The following is a 26,910-nucleotide window of genomic DNA, read 5'->3' on the forward strand; positions in this document are numbered from 1 at the left end:
AAAGAATTTGGAAGAAAATTTCAAATACCTGAGTAATACAAATAGAAGTCATCATTATTTCCTCCTCTGTAAGATGGGGGTAAGAGTTGTGTAAGTAAATCTTTATGTAACTGCTGAAACAAACCATCCTAGAGGTTGTCATCCAAATATGATATATTTCACCTTTCTTAGCCTTCTTACTCCCCCTATTTCTGCCGCCTCTGTGGTTTATTAAAATGTAATACATTCTATGTGATTGTCATTGTGTGTGTGTGTGTGTGTGTGTGGAGAGGAAAGACACAAGGAAAGAAACATCATCTGTGGTCGTGTTCAGCATCTGAGCGCTGGCTTGCTGGAAGGCCAGAGGAAGGACCCTTCTTGAGGTCCCAGGACTAGCCCCCGCCCGCAAGTTCCCCCGCCTGCAGTCCCCGCGCCGGCGCCCGCCTCCCTTCACCCGGGCTGGAGTAACGGAGGGAGGGGACTGGGCCGCGGAGGGGTGGGAGCGCTCCGAGGGGCAGCCCGGACGAACGCCGGCCAATCGGAGCGCGCTCCGCCAGCGGCCAATCACGGGCCGCGTAGCCCGGCAAATCTGCCCGGCAGTGCGGGGCGGGGCTGCCGGGAGTCCGGGTGCCGCCGGTTACACTTCTGAGCGCCTTCGGAAAGCCACAGGGCAGGGGGAGTGTATGCTGAGAAGCGGGGGGAGGAGGAGTAGGCAGGCCCAGCTTCTGGGCCAGCCCGGTGACACACGGAGAGGCATAAATCCGGCTGGTGATGTTGCGTCCGGGCGCTCACGTGTGTAGAGACCCACCGGCTTGTCCGTACGCCGTAAGGGCACCTGTCGTGTGAGTGGCTCCGGGCGTGGCTGCTCGTCGGACGGTCAGTTTCTGTAAGATTGCTCTCTAGGGGCCTGCCTAACCCCGGCTCCAGAGGGGAACGTAAGAAGTTTAACGGAGCCGGGTCTGAGCAGATTAAGGGAGTGGAACAGCGGCTGGGCCGGAGAGGGTGGGGACTGCGAGGGCTGGGGGGTAGGGAACCACCTACTTGCCCCGTCTCCCCGGCAGAAAGGTCTTTTGGCAAGACTGGCTTGACAAAGACGGCCCTGGAATGTCTAGAGTCCGGGCCGTGATGATCACTGAGTGAGTGGCACCGGGCTGAGCCTGGGCAGTTTGTTGACTGACAAAGAGGGATGCTAGCAGTTAGGAAGGTAAGGAGGAAACTCAGGATGGGGACCATCTGCTCCCCCAACCCCAGCGGGACAAAGACATCATCGGAGGTCTGCAATGCCGACTGGATGGCCTCGCTCCCCCCTCACCTCCACAACGTCCCCCTTTCCAATCTGGCAATCCCAGGTACTCTTCTGTTCCTACTTGTTCCCACTGTGTTTGCTTCTGCCATTTTAGTGTTGTTATTATTAATGGATTGGGTTGCTTTTCTGTTGTGCTGAGAAAATAATTGTCAGTGACCTTACTAAACGTTTTTATTTCCAGTCAAAAACTTAATACTGAAGCAGCTGCTGTAAACAGATTTAAGTACACTGCATCATTGGCAAAAGGGGCTTGGGAGAATGGAAGCACCATTTTTTTTTTGTTTATTTGCGTCTTTTTGTTTGTGTTTTGTTTTTACTTGGTAGCCTCATTCTAAGAATGTTACATTCCTAATGTTGGAACCAGGCCATGTGAGTACCTGAATCACTTAAAGAAAAAAGGAGAGCTCATGAGTAATGAATAAAAAGTCATTAACGATTTTCAATCTGGATCAAAATTAAAACTGAAAAGTATTTTCTTTCTCATTAATTTGACCTTGCATACAGGAAAAGCAAACAAACAAAGATTAGCATTAGATAGCAGGTTCAGAACCAGGACTGAGTATAAAGACACATATTTTTGCTGTTGGAAAAGCCAGAAATAGAGAATGCAAATGCTCATCAGAGGTCACAGGCAGTCATTAGGTGTGATGAGGTGGTGTTTGAAGATTTGTCTATATATACACAGGTGTCTGCCTGACTGGTCTAGAACCAGAGCATTGAAAAACACTTCTCCTCCAGTCAGAGTTTCTATCCTAGGGGTTTTATGCCCTGGTATCACTCTCATTAAATTTGTTAAATGTGTCCTCTTCCTTCCACTCAAAAGCTGGCTGGAACATGGTTTCTAGGGAGGGCCATTTGGACTACAGTGATCTTGGTCTGCTGTGCTGGGCAAAGTCCCAGATGCCTGTACTTGAAAAGCACCCCTAGGAGCAGGGGATGGACTACTGCCAATGTTTTCTCTCACCTGGAGACATAACAATTGCTGTTGAGCCCTAGACTTCCAGACAAACTCGCAAGCATCCCTGGGAGCAGTCTGATTTTTGTGCATGACCTCATGCAACCCAGATCTTTGCTTTCTATGCATGAGGAAGAGCAGAGCTGGCTTCAGATGCAGCCTTTTCCTTACTCGCCTCTTCTTTTGGAGGCCTTCCAGGTTCATTGTCCTTATGGGCTCCTGCTGCTTTTGAGCAAGGAGAGGGCTGCTAAATCTCTTTATAGTTATGATCACTTGTGTTTTATCAGCCATTGACTATAGTTCCTTGGGAAATGCCAGATGGTCATGCCTCAGAACAGGTCTTTGCCATGTTTAATTGATGCCTGTGGAGTCATCACTGAAATGATGCACGGGCTTCTTTTAACATTAGTCATCTGTCTTCAGGCTTTCCGGTGGAATTGTTTGGTCAGGTGGTATGGCAGGTAGTCTGTGTTTGCAAACAGCCTGGCATCTTAGGCAGGCCCTAAATGACTCTGTCATTCAGGGCATGTCCGGGCTTCCTCCTTCCTGTTGTACTTTGGACGGACAGATCAGACCACAGCCCCAGCTCTGCCAGTGGCTTGGATATGTGCTCTGACACCGCGACTCCTGAAAGGAGCTGGGCATTTGTTCTGCAATCTATAGGGTATCTCACAGTTACTAGAATTGCCAGGGGAAGCGGGCAAATAGCCGGAGCCTGCTGCCGTAACTGGAAATGCTGTGATTAGTCACTATGGAGGACATAGGAATTTGTTCACCCTGCTTTGTGAAGTCTGGTCCTTCTATGTGGAAGAAAGAAAAAAAAAAAAAGAAAGAAAGAAAAAGAAAAAATGACCTTGACTCCTCAACATGCTGAATTCATTTCTGTGAATGTCCTTTTCCCAGCAGTAGAAGGGGCATGAGCGTATGTATATATGAGCTCAACACAGGAAAGTCACATGTAAGTGCTAGCCACTTATGGACGCCTCCCCACCAACCATTCTTCCCCCCCACCAGTTTCCTTTCCCCTCCCTCAAGCTTAATATTCCCTAGCTAATGGCTAGCACTCAAGTTCTGCCAAGCCTTGTGGAGAAATTCTGAAATACAGAAGGCATTCAGGATGTGGAATCCATCGTCTTCCTCCCCCATTTCCCCTACACCTCTTCCCCTTCGTGATCACCTTCAGCATAATAGTTACTTATTAAGTGCTAACCCCAGCACCCACTGGCAAACATTATATACCTCAAATATCTATATCTCCAAGACAGCTACTAACATCCTTGTTTTGGAAATAAGAAAATTATTGTCCAAGAGATTAAGTAATTTTTTAAAGATTAAGTAATTTTTTAAAGATCACACAAATAGTAAATAACAAAACTAACAATTATGTCCCTGTCTAGCCGGCTCCCAAACCCATGCACTATCCCTGTGCCCCTCAGGGGGCCTTGGGGAGCACAGAACAGCTGTGTGTGTGTGTGTGTGTGTGTGTGTGTGTGTATGTGCTGGGGAAGGGGGTGGTAGTCTCTAACTAAAAACCAGGTTTCACAGTCTGTCCTCTGCGGCAAATGAAATTATGTTTAAGACTAGGTGGTCCTTATCTGAGTGATTATATATCACTGTGAAGAGATAGATAGGCAGACATACATGTATATAAGTTATATATCTGAGTAATATATATATTTACATGTTTACAATTATATATGATATATGTGGTATATATGTGTATGTGTATATATAGTTGTATATATGTATGTGTATATATGTATATGTATATGTATGTGTGTGTGTGTGTATATATATACACACACATATATATATCCCTGTTTAGAATTGGAACCCAGAAAGTTTTAAATTCAGATTTATTGCTTAGACCTATTTTGTGTGATGTGTATGCACATGTGTGTGCTCCTGTGTGCCAACAGACAACGACATAGGGTGTCTATAAGATTGTGTCAGATCTGTCAGGATGGGGGTGGGGTGGCCCCAGGGAAAGGTCAGAGAAAAGGCAGGAGTTTCGGCAATAATAGCAGAACTGGGATGGAGTAAACTAGGTTATATTTGAATGCATCTGCTGCATTTGCCTAAGGCATGATGGGAGAGAACAGGTGTGCATGTACCTCTCAACAAAGCCTTGATGTATTATTTTACTTATACAACTGCTAAGAACACCTGTTAATGGCCAGTATCACCCAAACATATTGAAATATTCTGGAGAAGAACTTCAGAACAAATCTCATTGCCAACATTTAGAGTGATTGGAGACCCCAAGGGTAAAGGATCTGGAAGTTGCAAAAGTCAGATTTTAAATTTTATTTGTTTATTTGTCAGAGAGAGTGTAGGAGAGAGAGTGAGCGAGCATAGGCAGAGGCAGAGGGAGAAGCAGGCTCCCTGCCAAGCAAGGAGCCCGATGTGGGACTCGATCCCAGGACGCTGGGATCATGACCTGAGCCGAAGGCAGCTGCTTAACCAACTGAGCCACCCAGGCGTCCCCAAAAGTCAGATTTTAAATTAAATTTTTAAATTAAAGCTTTAAACTCTACAAACATTTTCACTACAAACACTTTCACTGACGTTAGTGAAAGCATGATATTTTTTATGGACAAATGGACTGATAGAAAAAATGTTTTCTATAACGTGTATAGTTTTCAGTGAATTCTTTTTCTATATTTTACTGTATTTCTTTTCTTGTCTTTTTTTTTAAGATTTTTTTTAAATCATGTTTTTCCCTTTTTATTGAAGGTAAACTGTTTAGTCTATTGCAGAGAGCCTTGAACTTAAGAAATTTGATATTCTTGGTTCTGGCTGTGTGATATTGAAGAAGCATCTGAATTTCTCAGGACTTAGTTTCTTCATTTGTTATTAAGCTGTTGGATTAAATGAACTATAGAGTCTTTTCCAAGTTAAAAATTCTTTGATTAACTAAATCAAATAAACTATAAATGCCCATTCTTTGTTCAAACGTGAAAAGAGATGGGAGGAATAAGACATTTTAGGTCTAAAAGCCCTTTTGTGCCTCTTTAAAACAAGAAATTATTTTTGGCATGTGCAAACAAGTATTCGCAACTGCCAGAATGAAGCAGGGTCCTCTCACTTTAGCATCCTAAAAGGGACTGTAGAATAACTGGTCTAAATAAACTGACCCTGAGTACATATTAAGAAACCTCCATGCTCAGGCCTGGGGGAGACCCAAGGATGAATCAGGTATCAACCCGAGTATAAAAGGGCTTACAATTTAGTTTCATGTATACAAATTACCATATACAGTTAAAAATAATTGGGGCAAATATTAAAACAGAGATTAAAGAAGGTGTGGTAATGCTTTGTTAATACATTTATCATAGCATTTCTGAACACATTGTTATTTTTAGCTACCTGTCATCCACATCATCTATGAACAACTTGTATGCAGAGAGTATGTCTTATTTCTCTTTACAATCCTAGGTCCTAGTACAGGATAACAGCTTGGTCATTGGTATCAAGTGGATGATTGAATACAAGAGACCAGGAGAATAAGGGTGCTGGAGAGTGGCTCACTTGCAGCCACCATCGTGTTTGATTGTGGTCAGAGCTAAACTGAATGGATTGGTTAGGTTTTCCTGACAAAAAAGCCATATGAAGCCACCTGAACATTTTCCAACCAGCTCTTGTTACTTCTGCATAGTATTCCCATAGCTTTAGATAAAGCTCATTACTGAGCCCCATTGGAAGTGAAAATTCTGAGGCAGAACAAAATGGTCAGGAGAGTCAGAAGAGGAATTCTGGTGTAACTTGTGTCCTAGGAACAATTCTTTCACCTTGCATCCTTTCTGCCTTCTCTCTTCCCTTGTCAAATGTGAGCTTCTCATGTTTCCTGCCTGGCCTCAGCCTCAGCCTGCTCTCATTTCTTGTTCCCCTCTTCAGCTTCCTTCCACTGACCTGGCCTCTCCCTTTCCAGTGTCAACCCTCGTTCAGATGCTGCTCACTGCTCTCCAATTCCCAGACCCTTCTCTGTTCTCATCTTCCTGGGATCATCCCCTTCCTTTTTACCTTTCTGGAATTTTATCCCTGCCCCATGCAGTTCCGCCTTTGACCACTTGATGAGTTCTGTCGCTCTTCTCACTTCCCACACATGCGTCAGGCAGACATCAGATTACTACAGGGGCAGGATGGAAGGATCATTGTTCAAATTCTGCTTTTGGAAGTTGGATTAGGTCTGGTGCATCCAAGAGAGATTTGGGGACCCAAAAGGGCATAACATACATTGTGGAACAAGAATTCTAGCTTGGCTCCACTTTGAGGATAGGATGAGCCATGAGTTGGCCCTAGAAAGAAACCCTACAGCCTACAGAATTTGAGGATGTGGATAAACAAGGACCCAACTGAGTCTACCAGGGCTGACCCAATCAAGAAAAACAATTATATGGAACCAAAATGGATTCTTAAGTGGGAATACATTTTTGATGCCCCCCCCCAACCCCGGTGGTCATGGGGAGGAATAAAAAGAGTCTATGACTTTGGTGTTCTTATTAGTAGGTCTTTCCTCTAAGGAGGCTCATCACTTCCTTAGATTTCCCTACCAGTGCCCCCCAGTCACGCAAAAGCCACAGGGAATTCAGGAGTCACTTGTGTCTTTAAGAAGCAAAATGAACCATGGATTGGCTTAGACCATTAATGCTAGAGCCACTCAGTCTGGATTTGAACTTCAACTCTGTCCCTCATGACTCTGTAACCTGGCAGGTTACTCACTCTCTGTGCTACAGTGTCCTTTTCTGTAAAACGAGATAATAATGGCACTACATCATTTAGTTAGTGTGACAATTAAATAAACTAATGCATATACCATGCTTAGAATAGTTTCTGTCACAACATGATGTGTCATTAAAAATTAATTATGGTGGATTTATTAAAAACCTGCACCTGGAATGGACAACCCAAAAGAAGTGTAAGATCAATCCCTCCCTTCAGGCAAGGTACAGTGTAGTTAAGTTGCTGACTTTCCAGTAAGCCATGTGGCTCAGTGTTCTGTCTGATCAGATCAGGATAACATGAATGGTCATCCCCTCAAAGGGGCTTAGAATTAAGGGAAGGATACATGGAGGGTTGCCCAGGATGTGAGTACCAAGGGAGATGTAAGTGCAGTATGAGGGCAGCTGATCAAAACAGCCAGAAAATCCTCTTTAGCTACTTACTATGTCCCCCATCCCAAACTCCAAAAGCCTCACAGTCCCCCCAAACACACACATCACCCCCTACACACACACTAACACACACCTACTACGCATCACCCAGTGCACACACTGAGCTATGTCCTCAGGAGAGCCCAAATTTTCATGCCTGTTGCTGTTTTCCTGTGATAAAAATCTTGCAATATATGCCCACTGCCAACTCAAATCCTAGGAGCCTGCTCCTTCACCTGCATGCTCCTGTTTCAGCCGGGCTTCCGAAGCTGACAGTTGGCTTCTGTCACATGATTTGAGCTAACTACCCCCCCGCCCCCACCCCCAACTCCTCCAGGGGACAGGTTGGCTCCAGTCTCCCCCCCACCCCCCACCCCCAAATGCTTCTAAGTACAGGCAGCTAGAAGTAACTGTTAGTGAAAGGCTTAGCCTTTGGGAAAAGCTTGAACCTCTTTACAAATGCTGGGTAACCCTAATTAGAGTTTCAAACCAGGCCTGCAGAGGAGGGGTTATTTATAGACGTTGTAGTAGGTGGGTGTGTTTGCGTGTGTGAAAGGATTTGAACATCCATCAAGAACCAAACTGAGGTAGAGGAGCACTGTAACTGTGCTTGTCTGAGTCCTTTCATGCCTGGTGGAGCCATGGCCCTTCCCTTCTCACAACTCCAGGAATTTGGATTATTTTGCTGAGCGCCCATAAGGACCAAATGGTACCTGGGAGGATTACATTAATAGGTCTCTAGTAGCTTTAGGATAACATGGGTTTGGCCACAGAGGCCGACATTGCTCTCAGGGGATGTGTAGGTTGTGCTATGAAGTGTTGGCGGTCTTCCTTGCTTCATGGTCTATGAAGAAGCTGGAATTTTCTAAGAGAATAACAGGTGGGTTTTTTTCTGTTTTTTTTTTTTTTTTTTTTTTTTTAATTTCCAGTTATTCTAGAACTATTGGCTGTAAGGTATTCTTTTTTTCCAGAGAATATTCTGTCGCTCTTTTTTCTCCTCTGTATGGACCTGATGATATCAAAATAAGGGAAGAACCAGGAAGCATTTGTGCCCCAACGCTAATATGTTGGAGCGCGCAGCAGTCTGAAGTGATGGTAGAACTGAACCACTCCTAGATGCTGTCAGACTGAGATGAATATTTTATGAACATGTGTGATTTGAAGGCTATATGCAGAAGGCAATATTCTTATAAAGTATAATTGAAACCCTGGTGAAAAAATGTCCTCCTTCCTGAACTTTGAGCTCAGGTCATTATCATGGCAGGAGGTGCCCAAATGGATATCTGCAAGAATTATATGAGCACATGGTGGCAGTTTGGCAGAAAAAAATTACAGGTGTCTGTTTATCCCTTTGCTTCTTTTGGTTTTCATTGCCTAGATTTCAAAAATGTATTCATTTAAAGGGAAATCAGATGTGCAAAGGATATTTGTTGTGTGCCTTTTGTGCCAGGTACTGTGTTAGATGAGGTGAACATGGAGAGAAGATTCTTCTCCCTGCTTTTCGTGAATTATGATCATGTAAGAGAAGAAAGCTACAATTCAAATACTATGGAGAAGAATACGTATGGGACTATAACACTCAGAAAGCCAACTTCCAATTCCATTACTGGGAGGAGGCAGGAAGCATGCTATTGGGGTTTCAAGAGGAGATGAGCCTTGGTTTGAATCATAAAGAGCAAATAGTAAATAGCCAGGTGTTACAGGTAGAGGGAAGTTTGTCACAATGTAGAGGTACCGAGGAGCGAGAGATTAGGGTGACCTTGCAGAAACCGAAGCAGTCTGGTGTGGTCAGAACATAGACTTCATTTAAACAGAGATGAGACTGGGAAAGTAGGCTAATGAGTCTTACGTGCCATGCGAAGATTAAACTTTAAACACTATCCCAGGGCAAAAAGCAGCCATTGAAATACTTGGTCAGGAGTGGGGGAAAAGTCCCCAGATAACTGCATAAGGATGAAGAGAAACAAAATGGCACCTCAGTTATTAGAAATGCTGAGGGGTAATATGAGAAACTTACTCCTTCTTCCATTTCTATTTAATACATACGCATTGATTTCCTCTCATATGCCAGGCCCTCTCCTAGACACAGTGATGATCATTACACACAGTTCCTTTCTTCAATGAGCTTACAATCTAGTTGGAGAAATAGACCTTTTTTTTTTTTTTCAAGATTTTATTTATTTGGGAGAGAGAGTGTACATGCGCATGCACAAAAGTGGGGGCAGGGGCAGAGGGAGAAGTAGACTCTCCACTGAGCAGGGATCCCTATATGGGACTCAATTCCAGGACCTTAAGATCATGACTGAGCTGAAGGCAGATGCTTAACTGACTGAGGCACCCTGGAGAAATGGGCATTTAATCAAGTAGTTATATTGTACGTGATGAGTAATTGCTCTTTAAAAAACAAAACAACAACAAAACCCCAGGTAGTTGTAACATAGTATACTATAGAATGGGGAGGTAGAAGTTACTGCTAAAATAAGCACATGGCATGGAAGTCCAGGGAAACCTCCTGGAGGAAGTGATGAATAGACTGCAACGGGAAGGATGCACAGGATTAGCCAAGAGGATGAGAGTGTCCTAGAAGAGGAAATAACATGGGTGAAGACAGACCTCAAAGAAAGAAAATGGCGCACTTAACAAACCAAAATCATTCGTGGTAGTTGTACTATAGGTTTTCAGGAGTGGGGGGCAAGGAGTAAGGTGGCAAGATACAGGAAGGTCTATTAAGCCATGTTAAAGTCATTTAGCTTTACCTCAGTGATGATGGGAAGGATGTTAAGCAGATGAATGACAAGGTCAGCCCTGCGTTTTGAAAAGACGGCTCTGGCTACAGTCCACAACATACGTATATTGGATTTGGGAGTACTGGACCCATCTGAACCAGCTGGGCTGTTGATGAGGCCATCCAAGTGGAAGGGGATGCTTACCTGAGAAGGAGAGTGTCAGTATGGAAGAAGGAAAAGGGAAGACACAGGAGATATATTGGAGAAAGTATCAATAGGACGTGGCAATTACATTGGAGGCTGAAAAAAGGGATACAGGAGAAAAAGGAGGTTGGGGTGGCAGAGGGAAGCAGATGTGCTGAGTTTGGGGCACATTGAGTTTGAGGGAACTGTGGGACTTACCAGAATTGGGAGAAGGGCATAGACAGCACTCAGATGAAAACATTTCAGAGTTTAGTCTTACTTTTCACAATTTACCCAACACCAGACCCTCACCCACAGCTACTGTTATATCCAATATAAGAAGATTTGAGTTTGAAATCAGTGTCTTTATTTTATTTATTTATTTATTTATCTATTTATTTATTTATTTTAGGTTTCTACTAAAATTTTACTTTGTTCAGGAGCTCTGTCCAAAACTTCTAGTCCTAGATAAGTGACCCTCAGAAGCTCATTGAGTGCTTATTCAGCATGAATTCTCTCATGTCTTGTTTTAATGATTGCTTCAACCATATTGGCAGCTTGGAGGTGAGAGTTAAGGTTAGCTCTGTGTACTATAGCTCAAACCAGCTGTGAAATGGAAACGTTTAGTAATTTTACCATGCCATCAAATACAATTTATTTCAGGCATTCACATCCTGGGTTATACCAAAAGGCTTAATAAAAGCAGAATAATTTCGTAGTAGAATATTTAACTTAATATAACTTTTCCTTCTATCCTAAACATTTTCCTCTTTTCCCCTACGCCTTTGAATTATTATTATTTTTGTGTTGGAAACTGAAAAGTTGTTAAAGATAATGCAATTATTTTGGAACTGAGAAGGCTTATCAGAAGCAACACAGAGTGATAATTAGCAAAACAGGGAAAGAATTTCTTATTAATGAATTAACTATACAATCTCTTACTCTGGGATGGGGGTCAGAGTCCCCCAGACCTTTGAGGAAGAGAAAGTCTTTCAGAAGAAAGTAGATGCCCATCTATCTGTAGAGGGCTTTAAAATGCCTCCCATACATATAATTGAAACCCCTCTGACTCACATAAATCCTAGGATGTTGGGGCCAATTCAGAAAATATCTGGGACAGTGGAATTTTCATGGTGTCCAGCAAGAGCCCAGGTGAGGCTTGGTGCCCCCTAGGACTCCCTTCTCAAGGCCAGCAGTGGGGACTGTCGGGCCAGAGAAGCTCTGCTTGTATTTGTTTTACATATAAATACTTCATTTGACAACATTGCAGGTCTCAAAAGCACCATGAGAAGGTCTGATTTATTCCAGCTGTCCAGCTCATCCAGCCAGTTGAGGGGTAGACCAGGAGTAGCCCTCTGGATTCCCAGACTAATGTCTTCAGTCCTCAGATGGTGGGATGCCTGTTGGCTACTCAGCACATAAAAATAAGTTGATCAGCATCCTCTGCTTTCCAGTGTTCTGCCTAACCCCACTGCTTTGCTGCATCGTGAATAATCCCAAATTCAGTGGGCACTTGATTAAAAATTAAATGGACCACATGGCCTTCTCAGATGTTGTGGGTAGTCGGACAGTTGTTATTAATATTCTCCCCCACGCCCTATGGAAAATAATCCAGTCACATAGATGAAGTTTATCCCTTTGGGCTGACAGGGTTTAAAGTTGTTATTCTTTGGTTTGAGAATCTGCTAAATGGTCCCCAGATCTCAAGCCTTGGACTCATGTCGGCTAGATTCTGTAGATCCCAAGATGCCTCAGCCTTTCTGCATTTGTCAGCATTTGGAGTCACATTCCCTACAAATGCTGCATTTTTCCCAAGGACCACATTCAGGTGTGTGAAATGGGAGACCCCAAGGAGATGTTATCAGGAAATAATTTACACAGGCATAAGTTGCAGGAAATCTACTCTTTAGGACTTTTCCTTTTAAATTGTTCGATGTGTTGTTTTAATGTAGCTGCTCCTTTCGTCATCCTTTCTGGCTTATTTTTGTCCTGTGTGTTTTCTGACATATTCCTCTTCATTGACACAAATAACTCAAGCTAAAAGGACAGATGGAGGAAAATGGAACTGGGGGTATACAGTTGCTGGGGGTGAGGAGGTGCAGGCAGTGAACTCTGCCTGTTTCATGAAGGTGGATGGACCAAACAGAAGTTTGAGAAGGCATCAGAGGACCTAGGCTTACCTGCCCTAGGCAACTCTCTACACATCTGTTTATTCAAGCAGTCATTCTTACCTTTATCCTAGATGCATGTATTCAGTACCTACTGTATGCCAGAAACTTAAGCACTGTAGGGATACTCACGGTCAGGTGTCCATGACAGATACAGAAATAATGACCACAAGGTGTCCCAGGTTCATCAAGTTCAAGAGGCCGTGGATGCACAAAGTGAGAAGTACTTAAATCTACATGGTGGAGTCAGGTGAGCTCACAGATGATTCATGACCTGGTCACATATAGGTAATGAAAACAAAAAGGCAAGGGCCAATGAATTTGTTCCCAAGGACTATGAGGGTTTTCTGTTTCCATCTTCTTTTAAGCAAATCTTTTGCTATATTCAATAATAAGGCCCACTTCTTATATGTAACTTGGCAAATGAGTATGTTCTCAGCTCAGGCCACAGACCTATTTTAGAATGCAAAATGACAGTCTGTTCAAATCCCATTTATTGTAATATTCATAGAGATGAAATACCTGATCCATAACACAAGATGTTTTCTACAAAAACTATCCTAAATATTTCCATCATTTAAAGACATATGTTCATTTTTATGTCTGTTCTTAATACACTTTACCTTATCTCTATTTTTAATTTTTTTTTAAGATTTTATTTATTTATTTGGCAGACAGAGATCACAAGTAGGAAGAGAGGCAGGCAGAGAGAGAGGGAGGAAGCAGGCTCACCGCTAAGCAGAAAGCCCGATGCGGGGCTCGATCCCAGGACTCTGGGATCACGACCTGAGCCGAAGGCAGAGGCTTAACCCACTGAGCCACCCAGGCTCCCCTATTTTTAATTTTTATACACATGAGAGACAGTATAGAGAAGTAGTTCAGAGTATGGGTTCTGTTTTAGCATACCTAGGATCAAATCCTAATTACTAGTTACATGACCTTGAATAAAAAGTTTAACCTCTCTCTCCCTGAGTCTTCTCCTCTATAAAATGGAGGTAGTCACAACACCTGCTTCACAAGCACAAGGTTAGAGGAAACACGGTCTATAAATCTGCCCTCACTCTGATACCAGTTGACGGTTTTGGGGTCCTCAAGATCACCCTTAGTTTCACTAGATAATATGCCAGAAGGACTGACAGGACTCACTGAAAGCTGTTATACTCCCAGTTCCTGTTTATTACGGCTAAAGGCTACAGGTTAAAATTGACCAGGTATAGAGGTACACAAGGCAGAGTCCAGGGGAGTTCCAAACGTGGGAGTTCCAAACGTGAGGCTTCCGGCTGTCCTGTCTCCTGGTCAGTGAACAGTGATGCTTTCCCAGGATTAATGGGCGGCAGTATGCACGGAGTCCTGCTAACCGGGGAAGCTCTCTGAGCCTTGGTATCCAGAGTCGTCACTGAGGCTCCACATGGCTGATCTCAGTATCCAGCCCCTCCAAGGTCAAGCATCTATCCACATGACTCAATGCCATCACCATAAATCTCATCCTCAGACTTTTTGATGTGGCCCCAAAGTCCTCAGGTAAATAAAGATGCTCTTATCAGACAAGCTATTGCAGGGGTTTAAGAGATTGCTTCCCATAGGCAAGGAAGAGGACCAGCCCTCTCCTTGGGCAGGGTTAAATTCTTTACCATACAGCAAAGTTGTTTAAGAGTTGAATGAAATAAAATATGCAATGTGCTTAAAATATTGCTTAGCACAAAACAAGCAGAGAATAGGACACCTGGGTGGCTCAGTTGGTTAAGCCGCAGCCTTCGGCTCAGACCATGATCCCAGGGTCCTGGGATTGAGTCCCACATCGGGCTCCTTGCTCCACAAGGAGCCTGCTCTCTCTGCTTCTGCCTGCTTGTGCACTCTCTCTCTCTCTCTCCTCCTCCCCCCCACTGCTGACAAATAAATAAATAAAATCTTAAAAAAAAAACAACATAGATTTTGGATATATAGCTATGACTATTAACAGTCCTTTTTGATGGCCAAATATTTATCTAGCACCATACTAGATACTATAGGAAATCTTTAAAAATTTAACGAGATATAGTTTGTAATCTTGTAGGACATACTTATGTTCAAATAAAGCAAATAAAAGCAGAAGGCAGTGAATGCCACAGTTAAAGAACCAAGCATACTGTGCTAGGAACCTGGGAAAGGGAGTGATTACTTGCAGTTGCGGGTCAAGGAATAGCTGCCTGGGAAGACACCTGGGAGCTGGTCTGAGGATGGATAGGATTTTGATATGGATAGGAGGTGCATTCCAGACACGGGAACCAAATGGATGAAATTGGAGATGGGAAAGCAAGGGTCGTCGTGACTCCCTGTACAGGTGACAGGAGAAAGCAGTGGAAAGGACTGGGCAGACAGACGTAGGGCAGATGAGAGAGGTTTTCAAGGTGTTGTGAAGCACTTCCTGCTTTATCTTGTAGACGGTAGGGAGCCAGTGACAATCTGGGAACCAAAGAAAACCTGAAAGAAAATCTCCTGTCTCTCTTTATGACTCCAGTCTTTGCGCATGCTCTTTCCTCTACTGGCATACCCTCCCTCCCAACAGCCCCCACTTCACTTGGCCCAGGACTACTCATCCTATAAGAAACAGCCCAGTACCATGTCTGTGCATGCTTCCATTATGGGACATATTATGTGCCACTGGAACGCTTTACCTGTCTTCCCACTGCACACAGCGCTGTTTGGGGCCCTCTGTATAGTCAGTGTCTGGTTCAGAATAAGTACCTTGTACAAAAAAGGGAGGGAGCCAAAGAGAAAATGTGGAATCTTGAAATATCTACAGAGAATTTAAGTATGAAGAGCAGATATTTCTAGTTAATTTAAGGAGAAAGTAGGACATAGAGAAAGTAACAATGCCTAAAGTAAGACAAAAATCTTATAATTGCATTGCAGAGCTCTCTTAAGGTGTCCCAAGGTTTTATAAAATAAAAATAATCATAATAATAAAAGAAGAGCTTACTTATATAACACTTATAAAGCATTCAGTAGGGAGCTGATATTGTTCTACTTGATTTATGTAAACCTGCCTGGTTAAACTTTACAACCCAATGACAGAAGTACTATTAGCTCCATTTAAAAATGAAGAAACTGGGGGCGCCTGGGTGGCTCAGTGAGTTAAAGCCTCTGCCTTCAGCTCAGGTCATGATCCCAGGGTCCCAGGATTGAGCCGCACATTGGGCTCTCTGCTCAGCATGGAGCCTGCTTCCCCCTCTCTCTCTCTGCATGCCTCTCAGCCTACTTGTGATCTCTGTCTGCCAAATAAATAAATAAATAAATCTTTTTTAAAAAATGAAGAAACTGAAATACAGAGAAGTTAAGCAAATTGCAACAAAAATCCTGGTAACAATACGAGATTGTAAAAACTAGATCTTGCCAAATTCATTTAAGTGCACTTGAATAAAAGACATCTGTAGAGTTGGAAATTGACCAGTGTTGGGCTGTGACTTCAGTTCCTTTTGTTGGTTGTAATAGAGTACTTTTCTTTTCATCTGAGGCATTTGCTTCCATGCCAGAATTGTAATGCCTCAGCACCCATGAGGATGGTTGTGTTTGAAACACTGCCCGCTAACCTGTTCCGGCTGAACAAGTCACATTTTTTTTTTCAAGACCAAACATCTAGGAGGCTTTTTATTGACTCAAACAGAAGCAGCCCAGTGGTTTAAGTGGTCTGTGTAGTGATCGCCCAGCGAGGTTCCAGCAGAGAAAAGCTCTTTCTGCCTTGATACCAGAAGATCAGCAGAGGCTTTTAGCAGGTGTAAGCTTGTCAGGACGCTTGTCTTTCAGAGTGGGTGTGTTTTCGTTCACTTTCCCTGCTGTGAGTAGTGTACAAATTCCCTTTAAACCTATCATTTTGTGTAATTTAGACTGCTACTTGTTGGCTTTGCCCTCCTCCTTTTTCCCTTTCCTCTGTCGGAGTACCTGGCTTCATCCTTCATTTACAGAAAAGAGGAAAAAAAACCTTGTTCTTGACAGGACCAAGCTGAAGAGCTTCCCTGGATCTCAACCATTCTGCAGTTTATCACATGAATCTTAAAATAATCCTGCCCTGTGAAAAATTTCAACCAAGGAAGGTGACTACAACAGTGTGTTTTTTTTCAAAGTCCCCCCAATTAATTTCATAAAGATGTCAGAGAACCCAATCAAACACCAGCCTTTGGTGTGAAGGGAACTGTCACATAAATGCTGAACAAGAAGTGAGCTATGGGCTAGTGCGTTCAGTCAACATACAGACCTATCCCTAGCCAACCATAAGGTGGCCCTCAAGAAAATGAGAACCCGAACCCTTGTGAAGGGCAGGAATTTCTCCAGCAATTTCACAAAATTCTCAGATGAGTCGAAGATAAGTAAAAGACTGGGCTTTAGACTGATTTGCTTTTTGCAAATATGATGAGTTAAATTTATAAGCACATTTTCTGCTTAAGTATAGTAAATATGAAAGAAACGTTTATCATTTCTTTACAATGGTGAATAATCCTTCTTAAAATGGGGTCATAAATTCCTTTATGAGCTGTTAATAAGTTGGAATCATCCGATTCCTAAGGGAGCAGAGATCCTAAGGCTCATTTCACCCACCTTCCTAAATCTGCAGATGGAGCAACCACCCTCCAGTGTGAAGTTACAATCTGATCTCATAATACAAGTTATGAGAGCAGAACCGGTCCTGGGATTCAAGGCTCTGAGCTGAGGAACTATAAAGAAAATGTTTCCTCAACTGAGAGAAGGGTAGAGTGCCCTCGTGTGTCCCTACATAGAAATTTTTCATGTCTTTACAAAATATAAAATTACTTGAATCTCTCCATCAAGTTCCTGCATTGAAATGAAGGCAGGCATTTAGCTCTAAGAACAAACCCTGTGAACACCATGTCGTAGGAAGCAAATATACAATGCATCTGACTGGTTTCATCATTAAGAGTAGAGAAGCAACCAAATCCCTAGAGAGGCTTCGTGTAGATTCCGGTCTGACAGATCTGGACTTTGTCCCAGGCCACTTGAGATCTTCGTACCCTGAACTGGTTGCAAAACCAGTCTGCGCCCCAGTTCCTCGTCTGTAAAATGCAGGTAATCACTGCGCTGCGGGATCATGGCAGAGACCCAATGAGATCATGTAGGCAAAGTGCCCAGCTGGACACTAGGTACATAATAAACACTCAGTAAATTGTAGTTCTTGTTATTTTCAGACATGAGCCCTCACCAGGTATCACGGTCCAGTTCATGGTGAAGGAATGGAATGCAAATGCCGGGAGGTCAACAGAATGTCTTTGGGTTGCTTTTAGCTCTTGGATAAAGAGGTTCCCATGAGCTGGCGGTGGGGGGGGGGGGGTGGGGGACACAGAGGGAAAGGAGATCATTTTTAAAGAAATATGTATTGATTATATTATTCCTCCAAAATAAATTCTTCGTTCAGATGAGGAATTTTCAGTGGAGCTAGGCCAAATGGCTTTCCCGTAGGTGGAATTTCTTTCAGAGGTAACCTGGTCCCTGGCACCCAGGGTCCGGCAATGAAAGAAAAAGAATCTCTACTCTGAAAAAAAAAGTTTGAAAGCCGGATCCTATTTATGTCATTGATCCAGTTCTTTTAGAAGTCTTTATTTATTGAGAGGGTAACCATATTAAAATCAGTAAGAGCAGAGGCGAAAAACAGTAACTGGGTGAATTCATCGCCTGATTTTCATTTGCCTCAACTCTTCAATTGATGGAACAAGCCATCTCAGCATTAAGTGTTGAGCAGAACTGCAGTAAATCAAGTCTGTTTGCCCCCGATGAGCAAAGGTTCCCTCCTCCCCCCAGTAATTCTCACAGCCATCCTTTTCAAACACGGCGAGCGAGGTATCATTATGTACAATACAAGGAACCTTGACCTTTAAATGTTAGTGGAGATGCAGAGTCGGCGATTCTGTCTTCCACTAGCTTATTGGAGAACTGAAACAGTCCAATAGTGTGCGAGCCGGGAAGGTGGCGGGGTGAGGGAAGTCATCACCTGTGCCTCCCTCTTTTTGTGCTTACTTGGTGGAGGAGGGGAGGAGGGAAGGAGAAGAAAGATTAGGCCAGACTCGTTCTCTAAATACTTATCCTAGATACCATTATCACTGGGACCTTTGCATAGATTATTATCGGCCTGCAAGAAACAGATAAAAGGCTGCTCAGAGCTTGCAAGCCTCCGCCCTGGGGTCGCTCATCCTTTCGGAGAGTCTGTTGCCTTTAAATAAGGCCAACGTGGCATATGAAGCCAAGGCATTTATTATTTATGGAAAGTTCAGCCATCTCACCTGTGGTGGTGGAGCCGCAGAAGGGAAGCCTGTGCTCCAGCTGCTCGGCAGCACCTGCTCGGCGGGAAGCAGCCCGCTCAGCCGCACCCGCGGCCGTGATGCATGCACCGCAGAACGCGGCTCTCTGCACCGTGGCAGAGCTATTCTGGGCAGTGTCATAAGTCTTTAGTCAGCTCGTGGAAGGACGGTCCCTGACTCACACTTGGAAGTGTCCCATCGGTGTGGATTAACTGAACAATATGTGGTGTGGCTGCTTTAGTTTCCTCTGGTAGCGTTTAGGAAACTCTATTCCCAGTGTTTGTCTCATTTTCTGAATTGTGCTTTTTATTTCTTTATACATTGCCTTCCTCCTTAGAGGGGCCCCAAAATCTATACGTCTTGCTTAATATTGCTAGCCCTGTGGTAGCATTTTAATTCCAGCATACCAAGAAAAAGACTTTTCATAAAGGTCTCTCTTTTTTTTAAGAGTCATTTATTTATTTATTTTAGGGGGAGAGAGTGAGAAAGTGCAAGCGTATAGTGGAGAGGGGGCAGAGGGAGAGGGAAACTTAAGCAGATGCTGCGCTCAGCCTCGATCTCAGGACCCTGAGATCACAACCCGAAGGTCACAACCTGGAGATCACAACCCCAGCCGGAACCCAGACAGCGCTTAACTACCTGCACCACTCAGGTGCCTCCATAAAGGATCTTTTTGAAGCCCATCTCTGCCAGGAAGAAGCCTCTCCTCCCACTTTTCCATCTTCTACCCCCTTATGTGGCCCCGCCCCACTCCGCAGCCTCCACCCGCTGACTCTGGTCCAGGCAGCATCAAGACAGGAGGCAAGGAGCCGCAATCCAGTAGGGAGAGCCCTGCTGTGACGGGGCTCCTGAGGGCTGGATGGGGACGCGATTTGCTTCAGACAGGTTTATGGTGTGGCATCCTTTCATTGTCACTTGAACCATACTGATTTGTGATTTAGAAAGAGACGTTGAAGTGAGACTGGACCACACCTTTGAAAACCCCACAGTTGGTTTGTTTCCTCACCTGGGTCTCTCTCCTCAACCCTGCAGCCCCTGTGATGCCCTCTTTCTTTCCCCTTCTGCTTCCCAGCCTTCCTCTCGGCCCCCCACCCTCTCTCCGTTTCCTCCGCAGAGCACTTCAGGTCGCTCCCGCTTCTGTCCCCAGGCCTGCACACCCCACCCTCGCTTAATACTGCTTCAAGCGCGTCCAAAGCCATTAATGCCAAAGATGAATATTTCAGCTGTGCTTAGCAAACAAAAGATACCATAGTTACTAGGATTCACTCTGCTTCGAAGAGAGCATGTCTTAAAAAGCACTTTTTTTCTTATCACATGTTCATATTCAAGATAAAGAGGTTCTGTATGCATTAAAAAGAGCTTTTTTTTTTTTTTTAACATCTTGCCTATTTTGTAAGAAATCACTGGTGAAAACCTGTGTCAGCTGGCACCAAATATGGAGTTTATCCACTGTCCCTTGTGGACGGGTCCCTTCAGCCCCTGCTCTGCTCGTGTGCCCTTCCACATGGCTATCCCTGGAGGTCCACAGTCCTGGCAGAGCTGGCTGTCATGAGTCAGGAAGATGCCAGAGGGGGAGGAAGTGGCCTCCACGGAAGTAAGAACTGAACAGTAGGGAATCTGGAGTCCACTTGAGCCAATGATCTCTGATGGGCCAGAGGTGTCCCTCATATTCTTTGTCATTCTGAGTCTGAGAGCGGACACTGGTGCTAAGGGAGTGAGTAGTTCCTAAAGACCTCTTCTTCCTAAACTTGGCCTTGCTGATAAGTTCCATAGGCATACCGAGATGCAGGCTTTTAGTCATTTCTAAAATTAGGCAGTCGTCTCCCCAGACCTTAGAAAAATACCCGGAGTCTTTTATCAAATGATCTTGAGTGGGAATGCTTTTGAGCTCCTTTGATTTAGTACATTTGAAAATGTTCTGAATTTCTTAAAAATCACAGATCCACTAAAATATAAACACTTTTAGTGAGATAATGTGTTTGAGACTCTAAACCTCATTTTTGGCTGATTTCCTAAGAAATATTGTCTGAAGATATTTTTTAAGAGAAATTCTATGAAGGCAGAGTTGTCTGGGCTCCAGGTAAATCGAGGCATAAAATCTTCTTATTTTCTCAGAAAAATTCAACCCTTTAAAATGGCTTAAGAAGTCACCAGGCTGTTGTCTCTGAAACCCAAAGATGGACCGACAGTTATCATGAGGAAGTATGATTCAGCTGGGCTGCTAATCCCATTCCATTTGGGATCTGTTCTCTTTTCTTTTCCTCCTTAGGGGATGCAGTCCCTTTCTTTGGCTTAAACTCTTAAGACCTTTTCTCTTTATAAAGTATGATACTGCTTCTCTTCTACTGTTTGCACTGACCATTTTTGGATCTACCTTAGCCTATATGCCTGCCCAGAAACCTTCCAGACATATGAGTGACCTAGCTCTATTAAGATAGAGTATAAGCAAGGTTGTGGTCTTTTGTGTTTGGGTACCTTTAATATCTTTTTTGTTGTTGTTGTTTTTAGATGGGGAAGTATCTTCATTGCAGCTAAGATCTTCTTGCCCGGAACATTTTTTAAATATCTGTGTTTTACATGAATTTGGAAAAATAAATTTGACATTCAAGGCCATTTTATGCCACATCAGCTCCAGTGGGTAACTGGCAAGACAGCTGCATCTGTTTTCTTGCAAGCTGCCTGAATAATCTGGCCTCATGTGACAGGGTGTAGGCTAATAATCAGGGAAAGAGTATGTCAGTTACAAATCATGTGACCCAGAGTTGAACACTCTGATGATTCCTAATAGCCAATGCACACACGTTCAGTACATGTTTTAAGAGCAAGCTTGGAGTGGACCAGACTATCTTAGGGGTCGATAGAAATAATATGATTAAGTCCTGATAAAAATCTTGAGTTTACATGAGGTTTAGATGGCTCCTTACAAAATGAGTTCAAAATAATAGTTGTCTTTAAATTTTGCAGAATAATTATTATATCTATTTGAAGCTCTCTGTTGATATTAGTAAACATACTTCCTGTAAAATGGTGGCTTTTTTTTTTTCAATTCTTTTAAACACGCTTTTCCAAGTAAATGAAGCACGGCAGTTTTTCCTCCCTGAAAAAAGAATTTTCTCTGAATTTCATCTCAGATGGGCCAGTTTTAGTGTCAACACATGTGTAACATGCACAAAATGTTTTGGTAACAGAGACATTAGTCTCAAACACCCCTAAAATAACTCTACTATGAAGGCTCGCTATATAAACATTTGCCATAACAACTTATAAATTTATTTTACCTGAAATTCACTAGTCAAATATCTCATCATAGTGAATTCAGCCATGTGGGCTAGTAAACACCTTTAAGTTGCAGGTATATCCGGGTGAGAAGATGGAGAATATTTTGTATCCTTAGCTCAAGGGCTCTCAAATTCCCATGTTAGTGAATGAAAATGTCTTCTCAGTGAAAAGCCTGTGAATAACCTAGGTGAACCCAAGAGGCCTGAAAAACCCATGCAAAGAAAAATAGAAAGTGATAAAGCGTGTAAAACTAACATAAACTTGGCTGTGCTCATGTCCTTAGGAGCTATGCACTAATATTTCCAAATGTGTAAGAAGGTGCAGAAGAACTTCTGAAGGTGTTGTTGATTCTGGTACTTGGTGTTTAAAATACCGTATATTATGGAAAGATCCTTTTCTTGGATGATTTCTTGGTGTTTGAGTGTTTTAGTGATATTTGTGAACATTTATGGGAAAAAAACATTGCTGTTTTTTTCCATTTCAAATAATGGATTATAGGCTTTTGCTCTCCCAAAATGTGCTAACATGTTTTTACAAAGAGGTTGGATTTGTTTTTCTTTAACTGTTTTTGTATAAAACTCTCTTGAGGATATGTAATTCTATGATGTTAAAAACAGAAAGTTCAAGAATATCCGTGGAACTTTCTCTTTCCTACTTTGAAATTGTGTAGTCAGTATGTTTGTTTATTCCTGAGTTATTGACATTCCTCAGTTACTGACTGGAGATAATTTATTATTTTATGTTTAGTGTCAGTTTACACTTAAACTGTAAATACTGTAATCTACACTTGCTCTTTTTGATGTTGGCTTTGATGTTAGTAACCTAAAATAAACCAGTCAAACTGCTAATTTCATTTTTCCCATTTAACTGCCACAGCAGATCGCTGAATATAAATCTTTAATGAGGTTTGACAACACTGTTTAAAAACCAGATATCATCATCCAAGTGGAAGATGACACAAATTCCTTAAGAGTGAAATAACGATAGTGATGATGTGTTTGAACTCATTCTGTGGGCCAGGGACTCTTCCAAGTGCTTATCGGAGTTAATCATTTCACCTTAACCACAAACAATTAATGTTAGTACAGTTGTTATCCCCATTTTACAAATGAGGAAACTGAGCCACAGCATTTCAGTTACATAGCTAGTAAACAGTAGTGCCAGGATTATGAACTTAAGCAGCCTGGCACCAAACTCCATGCTCGCACCCACTGTGGGAACTCTCCATTAGCTCATTCAGCACTCTGCTAATTCATTAAGTTAGGTCTCAGGACGCAACATTCTTCTTGCTACATTGGCATCTTAGAAACGTCAAGTCTTGGGGCACCTGGGTGGCTCAGTGGGTTAAAGCCTCTGCCTTCGGCTCAGGTCATGGTCTCAGGGTCCGGGGATCGAGCCCCACATCGGGCTCTCTGCTCAGCAGGGAGCCTGCTTTCCCCCTCTCTCTCTGCCTGCCTCTCTGCCTATTTGTGATCTCTTTCTCTCTCTCTCTCTCTCTCTCTCTCTCTCTCTGTGTCAAATAAATAAATAAAATCTTAAAAAAAAAAAAAAGAAACGTCAAGTCTGCGTCTTTGCAGCTAAGGAGGCAGAGAAATGACTCGTTGGACCTGGAGATGTGGGAATATTTAAAATATTTTAAAGGTAACTGGAGGGGCGCCTGGGTGGCTCAGTCTATTAAACCTATTAAACGTCTGCCTTTGGCTCAGGTTATGATCTCCAGGTCCTGGGATGGAGACTCTTGTCAGGCTCCCTGCTCAGCAGGAGAGTCTGCTTCTCCCTCCCCCTGCTCTTGCACTCTTATGCTCACTCTCTCTCTCCCCCTCTCAAATAAATAAATAAAATCCTTAAAAGATAACTGGAAAAGAGGGAATTGAATCAGTTCCCAACTCATTGGTGTTCTGGCAGCAGGGAAGAGAACCTTCCAGTACTGGGGCAACTTATGGATGGGTGTCCAGTGAGAAGCAATTGCTGGAGGCATTGAGAGACCTGCTGATTATGGATCAAAAAAGGGGCAGGTAGGTGAGGGGTTGGGTTAAATGGGTGATGGAGATTAAGGAGGGCCTTGTGATGAGCACTGGGTATTACATGTAAGTGCTGAATCACTATGTTTTATACCTGAAATTAACATTATACTATATGTTAACTAAAATTTAAACAGAAACTTGGAACAAATGAAAAAAAAAAAAAAAGGTTTAGGGCCAGAGGTCCAGTCCAGACGAGTCAGATGTCCATTTGGTTACTGGAGAGTTCAGTCTAGAGTGATATCTCTCAGCATTTTGTTTTTTATCACTACGGAGTCTTTTTAGCCAGTTCTGTCCTGTTTACTACTTTCTTTCCCTCCACACACAATGATATATTAATGCCACAGAAATACTGTATATCTGTTTAAGTACTATGTATATGTATCTGTGCTTTATACATAAAAAGAGAAGGAATTTTTTCATCCCTCAAGAACAGATTTCTGTCCCCCTGGGGCGGTGCCACCCCACTGAGAATGCATAGCCTAGGGGCACAGGAGACCTTAATGCTGTGTGAGTGAACATGGGGTGGGGGTGGGGGTTTCAGTGAATAAGCTTGGAGGGGGGTGATGGGCTTCAAAGTTAGAAGGACTCACCAAAGGCAGGGTAGATCTAGGGACCGGGTAGGGGGTGGAGAAAAGAAATTTTCTTAAATATGTGAGGTCAGAAGTTCTTTGACGTGGGGTCACTATCCCCACTTGCGCAGTGCCACCCAGAGATGTGATAAGGAGTTTCTCTTTCTCCTATTATTCACTTAACTCTTGTCTCTGTCTTCCCTCCGTGGCTGTAAGTGTGTCACCATGTCATCCGAAATGCCACTATGTTCTAATGAAATGTTCATTGCAGGGTGTGTGGTTTGATTTCCTGTTTTATTTAGAGACCATGTTCCCAAGAAGCTTGCTTTAAATTCTTTTTAATTAAGTGAGTTCAGAAAAAAAAAATGGCTACTTTCCTAAATTGCAAGAAATAGGTAATGAAAATGTTGTGACTAAAAACTGCTGTGTGCTCACTTGAGATCTCCTGGTTCCCACGTAACAAACCTCAGGAAGAAAAGTAGCAACTGGTGTTCTAGATAAAGAGCAAACCAGTTGACCCTGGTCGTCAGAAGGCCAGCTCATTTTCCTGTACCTGGTCTTTTCAGTAATCTTGGAATCTAATGGTATGTAGGACAAAAAACATTGAGCACACAGCTTACTGACTTCTTCCCATTCAAATCTCTTTCCTTGTGGTTTTGCTGCCACAATGACTTCATTCTGAACTCTGTAACCCAGCCCGTATCTCAAGGGCCCTTATTATCTTTAAATAACCTCATTTAATCACTTACTAGAAAGCATGATAAAGAAAGTAAGTCCTCCTGATATTTTTCCTCTTCACAAACAAGCAATGGTTATTCTGTTGGTCAAAAGATAGGAAGCGTGAATTCCTGGAATGAAAGGAAGGGTGAAGATATGGGAAATGCAGTCCACCAGCTTGTTATTTGAAGATCTGAAAGTACTAGAAGACCCATCCGAGGAGGAGATCCTAGAAGTCAAAGAGCTTGTTGGGAAAGGATGCTCTTCTATGTATGGCAGCAGGTGTCAAGCCTGGGTGCCCAGTAGAATCACCTGGGAGCTTTTCAAGTCTTCCAGTTTCAACTCCCTCCCCAGAGAGATTCTGACTCTGTGGGTCTGGGTGGGGTCATGGGCACTGGTGTTGTTTTTTTTTTGTTTTGTTTTGTTTTTTATTTTTTTATTTTAATAAACATATAATGTATTTTTATCCCCAGGGGTACAGGTCTGTGAATCGCCAGGTTTACACATTTCACAGCACTCATCATAGCACATACCCTCCCCAGTGTCCATTTCCCCACCACCCTCTCCCGTACCCCCCCACCCCAGCAACCCTCAGTCTGTTTCTTGAGATTGAGTCTCTTATGGTTTGTCTCCCTCCCAATCCCATCTTTTCATTTTTTTCTTTTCCTACCTCCCCCCAACCCCCCCCCGCCTTGCATCTCCACTTCCTCATATCAAAGAGATCATATGATAGTTGTCTTTCTCCAATTGACTTATTTCGCTAAGCATGATACCTTCTAGTTCCATCCACGTCGTCGCAAATGGCAAGATTTCATGTCTTTTGATGGCTGCATAGTATTCCATTGTGTATATATACCACGTCTTCTTTATCCATTCATCTGTTGATGGACAACTAGGCTCTTTCCACAGTTTGGCTATTGTGGACATTGCTGCTATAAACATTCGGGTGCACATGGGCACTGGTGTTTTTAAAAGCTCCCCGAGGGCACCTGGGTGGCTCAGATGGTTAAGCATCTGCCTTTAGCCCAGGTCATGATCCCGGGATCGAATCTTGCATCGGGCTCCCTGCTCAGCGGGGAGCCTGCTTCTCCCTCTGCACCCCCCACTCTTTCTCTCTCTCTGTGTCTCCCATGAATAAATAAATAAAATCTTTAAAAAAAATAAAAATAAAAAACTCCCCTAGAGGATTTGGATGTGCACTCAAGGTTGAGAATCACTGCTTCAGAATACAAAGTGCTTTTTCACATATTATCCACAGTTTGTACACCTAAAAAGGGGAAAAGGAAACATTTGCATTGCCTGTTGACTGTGTAAGGAAGAGGAAGAGAAAGAGTAGTAATTGTGAAAATGAAAGGATTGCAGAAAAATAAGTTTCCAAAAATTGGAGGAAAAGCCTTCACCCTTGTAGGGCTAAAATTAGGGATGCTAGCAATCCATTGAGTGTAGAAGATGAAAGAGGAGTTGTGTGGCCAAACTTGCTGCTCTGTATGGATTGTCCTTGAGATGACAACAAAATTCCCTACCCAGAGTCCGAAAAACAGTCATCTAACATTTGATGTGTACTAGT

The 26,910-nt window shown here is 43.0% G+C and overlaps 1 protein-coding gene across 1 annotated transcript in view; it reads left to right on the forward strand.

The window, feature by feature from the left end:
• Window positions 1-1,165: 1,165 nt before the first annotated feature.
• Window positions 1,166-26,910, forward strand: part of PLCXD2 (phosphatidylinositol specific phospholipase C X domain containing 2) — a gene marked incomplete at both ends in the record, with an annotated part of 48,734 nt that continues 22,989 nt past the window's right edge. The window contains one exon of the mRNA XM_080821286.1: window positions 1,166-1,328. Within this exon, the coding sequence (XP_080677412.1) occupies window positions 1,166-1,328 (163 nt within the window). The remainder of the gene's footprint in view (window positions 1,329-26,910) is intronic.

This window comes from Martes martes (assembly GCF_963455335.1).
Source record: "Martes martes genome assembly, chromosome: 1".
NCBI classification, from domain to species: domain Eukaryota; kingdom Metazoa; phylum Chordata; class Mammalia; order Carnivora; family Mustelidae; genus Martes; species Martes martes.